Source organism: Dipodomys spectabilis, unplaced genomic scaffold, assembly GCF_019054845.1.
Source record: "Dipodomys spectabilis isolate Male_0828 unplaced genomic scaffold, ASM1905484v1 ptg000125l, whole genome shotgun sequence".
Classification (NCBI taxonomy): Eukaryota; Metazoa; Chordata; class Mammalia; order Rodentia; family Heteromyidae; genus Dipodomys; species Dipodomys spectabilis.
In genome coordinates this window covers 15,555,052-15,571,834 of record NW_024870802.1, presented here as the reverse complement: position 1 = coordinate 15,571,834, position 16,783 = coordinate 15,555,052, and the positions used below count along the sequence as shown (strand labels likewise).

The 16,783-nt window shown below is 40.7% G+C and overlaps 1 protein-coding gene across 1 annotated transcript in view; it reads right to left on the bottom strand.

Moving 5' to 3' along the window:
* Positions 1–16,783, bottom strand: part of Arhgap19 (Rho GTPase activating protein 19) — a 41,545-nt gene that overhangs the window by 11,593 nt on the left and 13,169 nt on the right. Inside the window, exons 4-8 of the mRNA XM_042689595.1 lie at positions 15,361–15,570; positions 12,588–12,814; positions 11,168–11,254; positions 7,006–7,071; positions 4,249–4,440 (exon numbers count right to left, since the gene is read on the bottom strand). Coding sequence (XP_042545529.1) covers positions 4,249–4,440; positions 7,006–7,071; positions 11,168–11,254; positions 12,588–12,814; positions 15,361–15,570 — 782 coding nt within the window. The remainder of the gene's footprint in view (positions 1–4,248; positions 4,441–7,005; positions 7,072–11,167; positions 11,255–12,587; positions 12,815–15,360; positions 15,571–16,783) is intronic.

Here is a 16,783-nt window from a genome sequence, read left to right as displayed (position 1 = left end):
ACTCTGAAAGGTCCTGCAACTCAAATTCCTTGAATATGAAATTACCATCCCTATCTCATAGAAAAGGAAACTGAGACTTAGTAAGCTTAGGAGTTTGCCCACAATCTGCTAGTAAATTGTGACTTTTCTTTTGCATAAAGTATCTTGGATATTAGAATTACTTACTGATACAACTTATACAGTCTTAATTTAACATAAATTTTATACCAGAATTTTTTTAAGTTATTAAAACTCTTTAAATAGTGCTCACAATTGCCTGCTGGCAATATCACCAAAGGAAATAGATCAGAATGCAGACTTTCAATGTCTTCATCATCAGCTCTTTGTGTGGAGATATCCAAGATAGAAAAGGAGAGACAAAAGATACTGCATAGTCTTAGTCAATGCTTTGATTAGCTATTCATTTTCCCACTTAAATAATAATAATACAAGCTGGCACTGGTGGCTCATGCCTATAATCCTAGCTACTCAAGAGGCTGAGATCTGAGAATTATGGTTCAAAGCCAGCCAGGCAGGAAAGTACGTGAGACTCTTATCTCCAGTTAACCACCAGAAAACCAGAAGTGGGGCTATGGTTCAACATGGTAGAACCCTAGCCTTGAGTAAATTAGTTCAAGGACAGTGCTCAGGCCGAGTTCAAGCCCCACAACTGACTAAAGACACAAAATAATACAAGCTAGGCACTGATGATTCATGCCTATAATCCTAGCTACTCAGAGGCTGAGACCTGAGGATCACAGTGAAAAGCCAGCCCAGACAGGAAAATCCATGAGAGTCTTATCTCCAACTAACCACCAGAAAACCAAAGTGGCACTGTGGCTCAAGTGGTAGAGCGCTTGCCTTGAGCTGAAGAACTGAGGGAAAGCATCTAGGCCCAGAGTTTGAGCCCCTCCACTGACAAAAAAAAAAAAATGATAGTAACAATAATAATAATGGCAACATAATACCTAGTTGAAATGTCAACTCTTCTGACTTTTCTAACTATACTTTCAACATTTCCAAACTATAAATTTGTGTACACTACTCAATAGGCTAAGCTACTTGCAAGGAGTTTAAGGCAAACCTGAGCAGATCCTATCTCCAAAGAATGTATATAATATGATCATAAGTATGCAAAACTATAATCATTGGAAAAAGACTAAATACCCAAAATATAACAATGAAGGAATGAGTGGTTTATTTTCTTCTTTACATTCTCTATAATTTCCTACTTTCTAAAAATGGCAAAAATAATGCTTTTCCTCTTTACTATCTTTTTCCATGAAAGGAAATGCAGAAACTTACTGAAAAAGGACTTACAATACACAACACAAATTCAATAATGTTTAAATATTTTCCTCTTGTGACTGTCCACCAGGGCTCACTTTATACCTTATTTTTGTTTTCCTCAGCAAAAACCAGTAAACCTCTATTTTTCTTCCTACCACCTCATCTCCTCTCATCCTTCGCCTCATTTCCTTCCCTCTGTGTCCTTCTATCCTTTTGTTTTTTTGTAGGAATAATCTTACCCTCTTGTATTTTAGTTTGTCCTATTACTTAATGTCTGAGACACAAGTGAAGGAGAGAAGAAAGTACAAAGAAAATACATAAAAAGACAACTTTGGGGGGGGAGGATTGCGTGGGAGGGTGGGGGGAAGCTGGGAAGGGATGGGAAGGGGAAACAAAGGAGGAGGCTACAATGCTTGATAAGAAATGTACTCAAGTGTACTCATTACCCCACTCATGTAACTGTAACCCTCTGTATAGTATCTTTACAATAAAAAAAAAAAGAAATGTACTCATTATCTTGCCCATGTAATTGTAACCCCTCTGTACAGTATTTTCACAATAAAAAAATAAATAAAAATTTTTAAAAAATAAAAAAATCTTTTAGTATAAAAAAAAAAAAAAGAAAATACACAAAAAGAAAATTGTTTTAAAAAAAAGTCCTGGGGCTGGGAAGGTGGTAGAGTGCTTGCCTTGCATGCATGAGGGCTTGGGTTCAATTCCTCAGCACCACATAAGCAGAAAAAGCCAGAAGTGGCGCTGTGGCTCAAGTGGTAGAGCGCTAATCTTAAGCTGAAGAGCTGAGGGGCAGTGCCCAGGCCGAGTTCAGGCCCACAACCGACCAAAAAAAAAAGTCCAGTACTAAAATTTAAAAAAAAGGTCAGTTTAACACTTTCTAATATTTATTTATACTTGGCCCTGTGCTTGAGATTAGGTATAAATAAGTAGGTAGAATGATACCTTTACCAGTTAAAGAAAAGCCCCAAAGGCTGACAGCTGTAGTTTGGATTTGAAATGCTTCATGGGTATCTAGCCCAAATTCTTTTTTCTTTTTTGCCAGGCCTGGGACTTAAACTCAGGGCCTGCACACTGTCCCTGAGCTTCTTTTGCTCAAGGCTAGCACTCTACCACTTGAACCACAGCGTCACTTCCAGCTTTTTCTGTGTATGTGGTACTGAGGAATCACTCAGGGCTTCATGCATACTAAGCAAGCACTCTACCACTAAGCCACATTCCCAGTCCAGAAGTAGAACTCTTAAGAGTAAGACCTAGTGGGGGAATCCAGTTCATTGGAAGTGTACCCTGAGAGAGGTCAGTAAGATCCTGGTCTTTTCCTCCTTTTTTTGCTCAGTTGGCAACCATGAGAAAAAAAGCTTTGCTCCTAACTTTATCTGCTTTACCAAAGACCCAAAAACAATAGAGTTGCCAATCATATACTGAAACGCCAAATCTGAGGGCCAAAATAAACCTTCTCTTATCAAAAGTTAATTATTTCAGATATATATAGTAAGATATATATATTTATTATATACATAAATAGGATATGTAGTGTGTGTGTGTGTGTGTGTGTGTGTGTGTGTGTGTGTGTGTGTGTGTGTGTGTGTGTAGGGAAAACTGACTAATACAGTGACCCTCCTGCTCAAATAAAACTCAAAAGAAGGGCTGGGAATGTGGCTTAGTGGTAGAGTGCTTGCTTAGCATGGGTTCGATTCCTCAGTACCACATAAACAGAAAAAGCCGGAAGTGGTGCTGTGGCTCAAGTGGTAGAGTGCTAGCCTTGAGCATAGAGAGGCTCAGGGACCAGGCCTAGGTCCTGAGTTCAAGCCCTAGGACTGGGAAAAAAAAAAAAAAACTCAAAAGAATTGAGACAAAATAAATTCCTGAAAAACCAAACTATCAACTGAGCAGGAACAGCACCTAAAAGTGACAAATGAATGACCTAATTTTTCTCCAAAATTCCACAATAAACAAATTTGGCCACTGGAATTGCTACTTTCTAGTATCAGAGTAGGACCCTAATTTAGTGTTCTAATTGCAAACAACTCCACTAATCAGTTACTACTTATGCTCTGCTATACCAGCTACTCTATACAGATCTCCTCTACCCTTTACAACCTTCACACACAAAAACTACTATTACCATTTCCAAACCAAAAAAATCCAATTCAGAAAGACATATATTTGCCAGGTGCCAGTGGCTCACACCTGTAATTCCTATCTACTCAGGAGGCTGAGATCTGAGGATCAAGGTCTGAAGCAAGCCCAGGCAGAAAAGTCCCCATGAGACTCTTATCTCCAATTAACTACTCAAAAACCAGAATTGGCATTGTGGCTCAAAGTGGTAGAACACTAGCCTTGAGCAAAAGAGCTCAGGCAGGGACAGAGCCCAGGCCCTGAGATCAAGGTCCACAAATAGCCAAAAAAAAAAAGTTACATGTCAAGAAAAAAAAAAATCCAGAGGATTTAAATCTTAGAACATATACTGTAACCATGGTTTTCTCAAAACAAAAACTACACTAACCACATTACTCTGTAACTGCAGAAACACAAACATATCCACTTTTCCTCTAAATGGACAGCAGCACATTGGAATTCCAGTCAGATAAGCTTACTTTCTCATCTGAGCCAAAGTTTGTCCCAAAGAGATGAAAGATATTCTCTTGTGATTCTACAACCAGCTCACATTCTTTTTTTTTTTTTTTTGGTCAGTCGTGGGGCTTGAACTCTGGGCCTGAGCGCTGTCCCTCAGCTCTTTAGCTCAAGGCAAGCACTCTACCAATTGAGAGCCACAGCGCCACTTCTGGTTTTCGGGTGGTTTATTGGAGATAAGAGTCTCACGGACTTTCCTGACCAGGCTGGCTTTGAATCTCGATCCTCAGATCTCAGCCTCCTGAGTAGCTAGAATTACAGGCATGAGCCACAAGTGCCCAGCTCCAGCTCACATTCTTAAAGCCCCATTACTATTTCCCCGCCTTCCAGTACCTGTCGAATAAGCTGCTTCTTCTTTGCTGACTCTGGCATATTGTGAACATGCTGGAAGAGCTCTCTCAGGGCCTCTTCTGTCCGCTGCTGGGTTTCCTCCTGCTGAGAGGAGGAATCTGTCTGGTTCCATTTCTTAGGTTTTACCAGCTGGAAGGACTTAGCATGACATGAAGCCGTTAGATCAAGGTCATCCTAAAGAAAATTTAAAAGGTAAGTGAATTAATATAGCTTGCCAGTTTTTTTGGTTCCCACAAAAAACAATAATGAAAAAAAATTGAATCAAAACAGAGGGAGTAGTAATATGGTATACTTCTATAACCAGGAACAAGAAAACGTTCCCAAACCAACAAAAACACACACACACACACACACACACACAACTACAAAACATAGAGGAAACTATTAATAAAGGTTCTATTATTAGAATACATGACCCATCCAGATAACCTAAGTACACTGAGAATATTGCCGGACAGTATTTGTATGAGTTCAATTTTCAAACATTTCATATCTATTGTAATCCTCACTCTGTCCTATAAGGCAAGCAGAGAAAGCATCATCATTCCTCTTAAGAATTTTTGAAAATCTAGGTTAAGCTCTAAGTTTAAAAGTCATCTGGAGTACTGAGAATGTGGCTTAGTGGTAGAATGCTTGCCTAGCATTCATGAAGCCCTGGGTTCAATTCCTCAGTGACACATCAACAGAAAAAGCTGGAAGAGGCACTTAGCTCAAAAGGTAGAGTGCTAGCCTTGAACAAAAAGAAGCTTAGAGACAGTGCCCAGGCCCTGAGTTCAAGCTCCAGGACTGGCAAAAAAAAATTTTTTTTAATTAATTAATTATAAAAAGCCAGGTGCTGGTAGCTCATGCCTGTAATCCTAGCTACTCAGATCCTCAGATCTAAGGATCGCAGTTCAAAGCCAGCCCAGGCAGTAACATCTGTGAGACTCTTATTTCCAATTAACCACCAGGAAAAAAACAGAAGTGGCGCTGGGGCTCAAGTGGTAAAGCGCTAGCCTTGAGCTGAAGAACTCAGGGATAGCGCCCAGGCCCAGAGTTCAAGCCCTATGACCAACCAAAAATAAATGAATAAATTAATTAAATAATGATAATGATAAGCGATCTGAATACTAAAGTGACAAACCGCTCCCAACTCTGGGGCCCATCAGGACTGAATCTAGGTGGTGCTCATCTCCTCATGTGACAATTTAATGTGACAAGCAATGGCAAAAGAATAAAAATGACAGTTCTCTAAGAAAAATCACGTTCTAGTTTAACACTCAAGATCAAATATTGTTTTTCTGGTCACATCAAGAATTTGTTGAATGGGGGGAAGGATTGGGTCGGGGGGTGGGGGGAGGCTGGGAAGGGATGGGAAGGGTAAACAAAGAAGGAGGCTACAATGCTTGATAAGAAATGTACTCACTATCTTGCCCATGTAATTGTAACCCCTCTGTACAGTATTTTCACAATAAAAAAATAATAATAATAATAAATTTTTAAAAAAAGAATTTGTTGAATGAGAAGGAGAAATAAATAGATGCAGGAAAAAAGTAAGTTAAAAATAGCTTAAAACTAAGTTAAAAATACCTTAAGTGTCTAGCCAAGACAGACTAAATAGAACTTACATAAAAGTGCTTGTCAAGTTTTTTTAAACACTATTAAAACTCAATAATGAGATGTATTCATATGTAAATAAGCATCTCATAGTTCTCTAAATTCATATAATCTCAAGTCTTTTAGCCATTTGATAATTTTACCATGTCAATGAACTTAAAAAATGAATTATGGGGGCTGGGAAGTTGGCTCAGTGGTAGAGCGCTTGCCTTGCATGCCAGAGGCCTTGGGTTCGATTCCTCAGCACCACATAAGCAAAAATAAAAAATAAAAAAATAAAAATAAAGTGTGGTCTTCTTATTTCATATAAGAAGATATAAGTATAAAAAAAAATGAATTATGTACAACTGCACTTTTCCTGCTATGTTTAATATATTTGCTATTACAGATTACTTTTATCTTGCCAGGCACTGGTGGCTCACACCTGTAATCATAGCTACTCAGGAGGCTGAGATCTGAGGAAGGTAGTTCAAAGCCAGCCCAGGCACCAGTAAACCAGTAAACCACCAGAAAACCAGAAGTGGTACTGTGGCTCAAGTGGTAGAGTGCTAGCCTTGAGCTGAAGAGCTGAGGGATAGCATTCAAGCCCAGAGTTCAAGCCCCACAACCGACAAAAAAAAAAAAAGAAAGAAAAGAAAAAAGAAAAAGCTGGAAGTGGTAAAGTTCTAGCCTTGAGCAAAAAAGGCTCCAGGATTTGCCCAGGCCTAAATTCAAGCCACAGGATGGGCAAAAATAAAATAAAAATAAAAACTAAAATAAATAAGATAAAATGACTAGGTAAGTTTAAGCTACAACATTAAAAACATTGGCTGCAGGGGCTGGGAAGGTGGCTCAGTGGTAGAGCGCTTGCCTTGCATGCTTGAGGCCCTGGGTTCGATTCCTCAGCACCTCATAAGCAAAAAGAAAAAAGCGGGAAGAGGTGCTGTGGCTCAAGTGGTAGAGCGCTAGCCTTGAGCTGAAGAGCTGAGGGACAGCGCCCAGGCCCAGAGTTCAGGCCCCACGACCGGACCCCCCCCTCCCAAAAAAAAAAAAAAACATTGGCTGTTTAAAAAATGGCTTTACTCTGATGTTATGCTTTGTTTTAAAACTTCACTAACATCAACTATTTCCATGTTTGGGTTACAAACAATTTCCTATTCTTACCTTTGAGACTTGATTTCTGGAGCTCAGATAGTGCAACCTGGCACATTCACGAATATAAGCAGGAGCCTGGGCAGGACATAAAAGAAAACCATGACTCAATGGCTAGTAGGACCTGACAAGTATATTACTCTGGAAAAGCAAAGTATTGTTCAAAAGACCTACTCTATAGCTTCCTTTCTCTTGTCACCAAATAGATTTCTCAATGAATCTGATAGAAAAAATGTGAGGGGGTAGAGGGAAGAGTGTAGTTGTGGGGGGTGGGAGGGAAGGGATGGTAGGGGAAAAACAAAGGAGGAAGCAACAATGCTTGATAGGAAATGTACTCATTACCTTGCTCATGTAACTGTAACCCCTCTGTACAGTATTTTTACAATAAAAACATATTAAAATAAAAAAAGAAAAAACTGTGAGAAGACACCAATATAGTTGTTTCTGTTTGGGGTTGCATTTTTGTTTTTGTTTTTTTTTGGGGGGCCAATATCAGGACTTGAACCCAAATCTTGCTAAGATCATAGCTGGAATTCTTCCCCTTTAACGGTAAATCCAGATGATTGCAAATCATGATCCTTCAGGTCTCAGCCTAAAATCGATATAGAATCTCAAGGGACTCTGAACAGTCAAAACAGTGAGGAAAATAACAAAGTTAGAAGACTGACATTTCCTGATTTCAAAACTGCTATGAAACTAAGTAATCACATCATTGTAGTTCTGGTATGAAGACATATATACACCAATGAGATAGGCAGCCCAGAACAAACCTATCATACATACTAAAGTAATTTTCAAGAAGTAGACAACATCAACAGTGCTAGGAAGCCTGAATGACCCTGGACTTTTACGCAATGCCAGGTACAAGGAGATGGCAAATACGACTAAAGTACTTTCTATGTGTGTATGAAAATATAACAGGAGGGGGCTGGGAAGGTGGCTCAGTGGTAGAGCGCTTGCCTTGCATGCCTGAGGCCCTGGGTTTGATTCCTCAGCACCACATAAGCAAAAAGAAAAAAGCCAGAAGTGGCGCTGTGGCTCAAGTGGCAGAGCACTAGCCTTGAGCTGAAGAGCTGAGGGACAGTGCCCAGGCCCAGAGTTCAGGCCCCACGACCGGACCAAAAAAAAAAAAGAAAATCTTTGGGCTGAGAAGGTGGCTCAGTGGTAGAGCGCTTGCCCTGCATGCTCGAGGCCCTGGGTTCAATTCCTCAGCACCACATAAGCAAAAAGAAAAAAGCCGGAAGTGGCGCTGTGGCTCAAGTGGTAGAGCGCTAGCCTTGAGCTAAAGAGCTGAGGGACAGCGCCCAGGCCCCACGACCGGGCCCAAAAAAAAAAAAAAAAAAAGAAAATATAACAGGAGGGCTGGGAACGTGGCTTAGTTGTAAACTGCTTGCCTAGCACGCATGAAGCCCTGGGTTCGATTCCTCAGCACCACATAAACATAAAAAGCCCAAACTAGCTCTGTGGTTCAAGTGGTAGAGTACTAGCCTTGAGCAAAAAGAAACTCAGGAGTGCTCAGGCCCTGAGTTCAAACTTCAGGGCTGGAAAAAGAAAGAAAGAAAATATAACAGGAATCCTGTTGAAATTGATCTAAAAGTTTGTTTGGTTTTTGTGGGTTGTGGGGCTTGAATTCTGGGCCTAAGCACTGTCCCTCAGCTCTTCAGCTCAAGGCTCTACCACTTGAGCCACAGCACCACTTCTGGTTTTCAGGTGGTTAAATGGAGATAAGAGTCTCATGGACTTTCTTGCCCAGGCTGGCTTTGAACTGTGATCCTCAGATCTCAGCCTCCTGAGTGGCTAGAATTACAGGCATAAGCCAGCTGCGCCTGGCTTGACCTAAAAGTTTGATATGGTAGATTATATATGCATGTATTGAAGTATCATATTGAAATATCCTTGTATAAATAATGTTAATTTTTTTTTCATCCCAGACTGAGGACCAAACTCAGGGCCTTGCACTCACCAGGCAGGTACTCTTCCACTGAGCTAAACCCCCAGCCCAATATGTTAATTTTTTAAAAGACATATATGGCTTCACTTACATAAAGTATTTAATCAAATTTATAGAAACCAGAATAGTGAGGATCTGGGAATGTGGCTTAGTGGCAGAGTGCTTACCTAAGTATACATCAAGCCCTACATTTGATTTCTCAGTACCACATAAACAGAAAAAGCCACAAGTGGTTCTGTGGCTCAAGTGGTAGAGTATTAGCCTTGAGACAAAGAAACTCAGGGACAGTGACCAGGCCCTAAGTTCAAGACCTATGACTGGCAAAAAAACACAGACAGAGAAAGAAAGAAAGAAAAAGAAAGGAAGGAAGGAAGGAAGGAAGGTAGGAAGGAAGGATGGAAGGTAGGTTAGAAAGAAAGAAAAGGAAGAAAGAAAGAAAGAAAGAAAGAAGGAAATGTACCCAAGGGCTGGGTAGGTGGCTCAGTGGTAGAGTGTTTGCCTTGCATGCATGAGGCCCTGGGTTTGATTCCTCAGCACCACATAAGCAGAAAAAGCTGGAAGTGGTCCTTGGCTCAAGTAGTAAAGTGCAAGCCTTGAGCTGAAGAGCTGAGGGACAGTGCCCAGGCCCAGAGTTCAGGCCCCATGACCGCCAAAAAAAAAAAAAATGTACCCTACTTGACTTATGTGACTATGTCTCCTCTGTACATCACCTTTATATGTACATCACCTTTATAATAACAATTTGACATTTTTAAGTGGTTAACATTAGCTGGGCACAGGTGGCTCATGCCTGTAATCCTAGCTACTCACGAGATTGAGATCTGAGGATCACAGTTCAAAGCCAGCCTGGGCAGAAAAGTCTGTGAGATTCATATTCAATTAACCACCAGAAAACTAAAGTGGAGCTATGGCTCAAAGTGGTAGAGAAATAACCATGAGCCTCAAAAGATTTCAGGGACAGTGCCCAGGCCCTGAGTTCAAGCCCCACAACCAACAACAACCAAAAACAAAAGGTTAACATTTAAAAACAACATTTTTTTTAAAGTAGTTAATAGGGCACTGGGAAGGTGGCTCAGTGGTAGAGTGCTTGCCTTGCATGCATGAAGCCCTGGGTTCAATTCCTTAGCACCACATAAGCAGAAAAAGCCAGATATGCGCTGTGGCTTAAGTGGTAGAGCACTAGCCTTAAGTGAAAAGCTGAGGAACAGAGTTCAGGCACCATGACTGACCAAAAAAAAAAAAGTAGTTAATAGAATCATTTAAAAGTGGTAAATTTTGTAAGTATTTTACCACAAGAAAAAGGTACTAGTAGTAGATGATCTTTAAAGTTCTCAGCCTTTCTAGATGGCAAGAGACTATCAAGGAGCATTTTAAAGGCCAGGATATGACTGCACAAGTTTTTCTAACAACCCCAGAAATATCAAAAGAGTATTTCAGCTACACAAAATCCTTCCTTTTTTTTTTTTTTTTTTGGTCAGTTGTGGGGCTTGAACTCAGCCTGAACAACGACCCTGGGCTTTTTCACTCAAGGCTTGCACTCTACCACTGTGAACACAGCTCCACTTTCGGTTTTCTGGTAGTTAATTCAAGACAAGAGTCTTATGGACTTTCTTGCCCAGGCTGACTTCAAACTGCAATCCTCAGATCTCAGCCTGAGTAGGGATGCTTACAGGCATGAGCTGCCAGCCAGCACCTGGCCTCATAAAACCCTTTTAAAGGTAAGAACATGTCTCTGAGATGTTCTCCATTGAACCACAGGGCCTCAGGAAGCTTAAAGAGATTGCCCTCAACCTTCTCAGCAAATAAGATAGTAGATTTATCTGCAATAAATAAATAAATAAATATATATATATGGCTTTTGTCTAACAGAATAAACTCTGAAATACACAGAAAACCCACAAAGTTCTTGAGAAAATTACCATGACAGAAACACTATTTGAGCTGAAGGGGACGGAATAAAGGGGGCTTGTCAGACCCTCAAAATTAGACTGGCAGGAAACAAGCAGGCTAAAACTAGCAGCTGCCAGCAAGTACAGACTTTAATGAAATGACTCAATTACCCAGAGGACAGGTATTTCCTCAGCTCAGTCCTCCCCCCTGGGAGAGTTTTGCCACTGTCCCATTCTAGTTTACATTTCTAGTTATATCCTGTCTTTTTATTTAGAATCCCACTCTGCTCTCTACCCTCCTTGTCTTGTCACCAACGGAACTGCCTGTACCTACCTTAAAAAGTTTCTGAGAGTGTTTGATCATAAAAGCCATCCCATTGTTTAACTTTGTAATATTCTCCTGAAGGTCATTTGCAGTGACCTACCCAGAGGAAAAGAAAGCAAATGAAGAACAGTAAGAGCTGGGACTACTTACCAATAAGCTTGTTCTTTGAAATGTGCAATTATTTCTGTCCCTAACAAAAGTAACTCTAAATATGAGTAGATTCTGGGTTAGCAGGTTTCTAGTGGATGTGACCAGGAAATCCTTGAGAACTTATCAAGTAGGCAATATTCCTAAACAAAATATAGTCTAGGACTAGGCATTGGTGGGTCATGACTGGGCACTAGTGGCTCATGCCTGTAATCCTAGCTACTCACCAGGCTAAGGTCTGAGGATCAAGCTTCAAAGCCAGCCCAGGCAGAAAAGTCTATGAAAGACTTATCTACAATTAACTACCAAAAAGCCAGAAGTGGAGATGTGGCTTAAGTAGTAGAGCATTACCAGCTTGAGTAGGAAAAGCAAAGTAAGAACTTAAGGCCATTAGTTCAGGCCCCAGTATAAGTAAAAAAAAAAAAAAAAAGAGAGAGAGAGAGAGAGAGAGAGAGATCTAGTCTTATATTCAAAATGGACAGAGACCACAATCTGTATCTGAATTCAAACCTCAGCACTGAAGAAAACAAAAAAGACTAATTTATTTTCATGTGAGTCACTGATAGTATCATAGTCTCAGTAACAAAAAGCCCATTCAAACTAACTTTATCCAAGAAAACTGCATGTATAAGACAAAAGTTAGGACAAGGTAAAACTGATCTATCTGTCTCTCCTATAAAGGTTGATGATAGGGCTGGGAAGGTGGCTCAGTGGTAGAGCACTTGCCTTGCATGCATGAGGTCCTGGGTTCGATTCCTCAGCACCACATAAGCAAAAGAAAAAAGCCGGAAGTGGAGCTGTGGCTCAAGTGGTAGAGTGCTATCCTTGAACTGAAGAGCTAAGGGACAGTGCCCAGGCCCAGAGTTCAAGCCCCACAACTGGACCCCCCCGCACCCAAAAAAAAAGAAAGGTTGATGATACTAATCCATAAGGTCACACAGCTCTATCCTAAATTTATCATTCAATCTTCAGGAATTCATTTGATTTCCCAAGAAGGATTTACTGCTAAAAATAAATAAAGTCATTACTAATTCATCAAAATGAGTATTCTAGTTTACTTAGTAGCTGTAATTTCAGTTGCCATGCAGGTTTATAAAGAACGATTTATAAGAAAAGTTAGAGGAGCTGGCCCCTTGGGTTTAATGGCTCCAGAATGAACTAATAAAGGAAGTTCCTGACCTCATAAAGCTAAAGACTAGACCTTGGACCTTGATAGCCTCACCAAGGATGAGGCCCAGCCCAAGAAAACAAAGCAATCTTTGCTCTTCCCCTCAACACTCACATTTTTTGGCCATAGGACATGTGGCGCAAACATAAGAGCAAGGTTATAGGCAGACATCTTATTCTTATCTTGTTTTTTTGCTGTCTGGTACAGGAGATCAAGCAATAACTTCAACAAGTTACGATTGGGTGGAGGGAGAATGAGGAAAAGCAACTGAAGAGCCTCAATTTGCCGCTCCTTATCTGGTACATTGGTCTTGTTTCCTTTATCATCAAACTGCATCAAATCTTAAAAACAAAACGAATTACTCGTAAGGAATAAGGAAAAAATAACAACAAACCCTCCATGCCATACTGTTCTCCTCCCTTCAATTCATACCAAAAGCAGAAAGGCAGAAATGTGTTAAACATAAAAATCTAATAACACTCTAGAATGTGCCTTGAGTTCAATTCCCTGGAAGGTGGAGAGAGACAGAGCTCATACATAGAAGAGAGGGGAGGAAGGAAAAGAGGGAAAGAAAAGAGAAAAACATTCTCAAGCCAGGCAATGGTAACTAATGGCTCTAATCCTAGCTTTTCAGGAGACCAGCCCAGACAGACAAATGAGAGACTCTTATCTCCTATTAATCAACAAAGATCTAAAAGTGGAGGCATAAGTCGAATGCTAAAGAACAGAGATGAGGGGGGAAAAAAATTCAAGCTCCAATGGCACAGAAAGGAAGAAAAGAAAAGAGAAAAAAAGGGAAAGAAAAAGAAAACCACACAGCACAAAGAACAAAACTACTGATGAGATAAAAATGGACCATTAGGGCTGGGAAGGTGGCTTGGTGGCAAAATGCTCGCCTAGCATGCATGAAGCCCTGGGTTCCATTCCTCGGTACCAAAAACACAGAAAAAGCCAGAAGTGACACTGTGGCTCAAGTGGTAGAGTGCTAGCTTGAGCAAAAGAATCTTAGGGTCAGTGCCCAGGCCCTGAGTTCAAGCCCCAGGTTGGGCCCCCCCCCCCAAAAAAAAAGCAGACCATTAAAGCTGGGCACTGGAGGTTCACCCTGTAATCCTAGCTACTCAAGAGGGCTGAGATCTGAGGATTATTCAAAGTCTGCCCAGGCAGGAAAGTTCATAAGAATCTATCTCTAATTAACCACTAGAAAACCAGAAGTGGTGCTATGGCTCAAGTGGTAGAGTGGTAGCCTTGAGCAGAAGAAGCTCAGGGACAGTGCCCAGGCCCTAAGGTCAAGCTCCAGAACTGGCACACACTAAAAAAAGGTTCAGAGAATATAAAATGAAAAACTTCTTCCCCACTCTATTCTCTGGCACCCAGTTCTTTGCCCAGAGACAAGTAATGTTGATTTCTTTTTCTTTTTCTTTTTTTTTTTTTGCCAGCTCCACTTATGGCTTTTTTGTCACTTTTTGTTTTGTTTTTTTGTTGGTCATGGGATTGAATTCTGGGCCTGGGCACTGTCCCTCAGCTCTTCATCTCAAAGCGAGTGCTCTACTACTTGAGCCACAAAACCACTTCCGGTTCTCTGGTGAGTTAACTGGAGGTTAACAGACTTTCCTGTCCAGCCTGGCTTTGAACCATATTTTCAGATCTCAACCTCCTGAGTAGCTAGGATTACAGGTGTGAGCCACCAGCACTGGGTTCTCCTTATGGTTTTTTGGTAGTTAAAGAAAAGAGTCTCGCCTGGCGCTGGTGGCTCAGACCTGTAATCCTAGCTACTCAAGAGGCTGAGATCTGAGGATCTCGGTTCAAAGCCAGCCTGGGCAGGAATCGTTGAAACTCTTATCTCCAGTTAACCACTAGAAAACCAGAAGTGGCACTGTGGCTCAAGTGGTAGAGCACTCACTCTGAGCTGAAGAGCTGAGGGACAGTGCCCAGACCCAGAGTTCAAGCCCCATGACAGACCAAAAAAGAAAATTCTCAACAGATATTCCTGCTGGCTTTGAATCATGATTCTCAGATCTTAACTTCCTGAATAGCTAGGATTACAGGTCTGAGCCACCAGCATCTGGCTTTTCTCTGAAGCTTTTGAAACTGTAAATCATAGTAATGTATTGCCTACTCAGAGAACAAAATCTTTTTAAAAACTAATTTCCAAATGTAGAAATCATCTCTCCATTAGAAATATTTAGCAAAAGTCTCAAACTAAGACAAATGCATCAAACCTATAACATTTGAGGTATGAATCCTATGAAGCCAACCAATCCAAAAGCATACATTCATTGAGCAATTAAAATGTCCAAAGGCCTATAATAGGGTCCATCAGGGATACAAAAATAAATAATAACTGGCCCTAGTCAGCCCTTTGTCTTAATAAACATTTATTTATCAAGGAAGACATTTGAAGCCAGATGCCAGTAGTTTACACCTGTAATCCTAGCTACTCAGGAGACTGAGATCTAAGGATTAAGGTTTAAACCCAGCCCAGGCAGAAAAGTCTATAAGACTCATCTCCAACTAGCAAAAAGCCCGAAGTGGAGCTGTGGCTCAGGTGGTAGAGCACCTGGCTTGAACAAAAAAGCTCAGTGACAGTGCCCAGGCCCTGAGTTCAAGCCCCATGAAGACAAAAAAAAAAGTATTTCTGGGAGCTGGGAATGTGGCCTAGTGGTAGAGTGCCACTATCACATAAACAGAAAAAGGCAGAAGTGGCACTTTGGTTCAAGTGGTAGAGTGCTAGCCTTGAGCAAATGAAGCTCAGGGACGGTGCCCAGGACCCTGAGTTCAAGCCCCAGAACTTGCAAAAAAGAAAAAAAAAAAATTTCCATGAGTCACAGAAAATTCCAGAAGATTTTACTAAATTGAAATAGTTAAATGTCCTCCTTCCTATACTCACCAGCAATTTTGAGATGTGCATTGAAATGTTTATGTGTCAGTAAGGGCTCCGGTAACTCTCCTAGAAATATCTTCAGCAAGGTGGCAACATCATTTGAGTGAAATTCCCCTGATTCCAAGTCAATATCAGTTCCATTATTGAGAGCATCTCTTAAAATCTGCTGTCGAACACTATTGCCTGGTACTCTAAACAAACCCTCTACTCGCAAATCTGCTTAGCATGGAAAAAAACAGAGGACAGGGAAAAAAACAAAAGAGAGAAGATGTAATTAACATACTACTCTTCCCTTAAATATCCTTTGCAAAGACTTTATTTATTTATTTATTTTGGGGATGGTAGTAGGGCTTGAATTCAGAACCTGAGTGCTGTCCCTTAGCTATTTTGCTCAAGGCTAGCACTCCATAACTTGAGACATGGCTCCATTTTTGTCTTGGTAGTTATTGGAGATAAGACTTCGGCTTTTTGATGAGACTCTTATGGTCTTTTTTGTCGAGGCTGGCTTTGAACCTTCATCTTCAAATCTTAGCCTCTTGAGTAGTTAGAATTACAGACAGGTGTGACCCACCAGTGCCCAGCCTACAAAGCTTTTAAAAAGGAGGTTTTGCCAGGCACAGATGACATAACTAAAAGTATGTTCATCACAGAATTTTAGAGATCATGTTCCCTTGAATAAATGTCATGATTCTATACACACCAAATTTTTCCGTAATTGTCGTTTTTTTTGTCGGTCGTGGGGCTTGAACTCTGGACCTGGGCGCTGTCCCTGCACTCTTCAGCTCAAGGTGAGCACTCTACCGCTTAAGTCACAGCCCTACTTCCAGTTTTCTAGTGGTTTATTGGAGATAAGATTCTCACGGACTTTCCTGCCCGGGCTGGCTTTGAACTGTGATCCTCAGATCTCAGCCTCCTGAGTAGCTAAGATTACAGGCGTGAGCCACTGGCACCCAGCTCCATAATTGTTTTACTTAAGGGATAAATGTAATTTTCTAGACACTAATTTTTATGTATACATATATATACAAGCTGAGTGTTTGTGGCTCACACCTGTAATCCTAGCTACTCAGGAGGTTAAGATCTGAGGATCCAAATTTGAAGCCAGTCCAGCAGAAAAGTCCATGAGGCTATTATCTTCAACTAACCACTAGAAAACTAGAAGTGGATCTGTGGCATGAAGTGGTAGCATGCTAGCCTTCAGCAAAAATTGCTCAGGGACAGCACAGAGGTCCTGAGTTCAAGCCCCATCATGAAAAAAAAAACAAAACAAAAAAAAAATCTGCCATGTGAAATTAACATCATTGGTTACTTCCTTTGATGATAGTTAAATGGCAACTACTAACTCAAAGCTATTAGCAATCAATGGAAAATTGATAATTCCTCATTAAACATAGGTCAACAAACTAATGCCTTTTATAAAGATATTCAA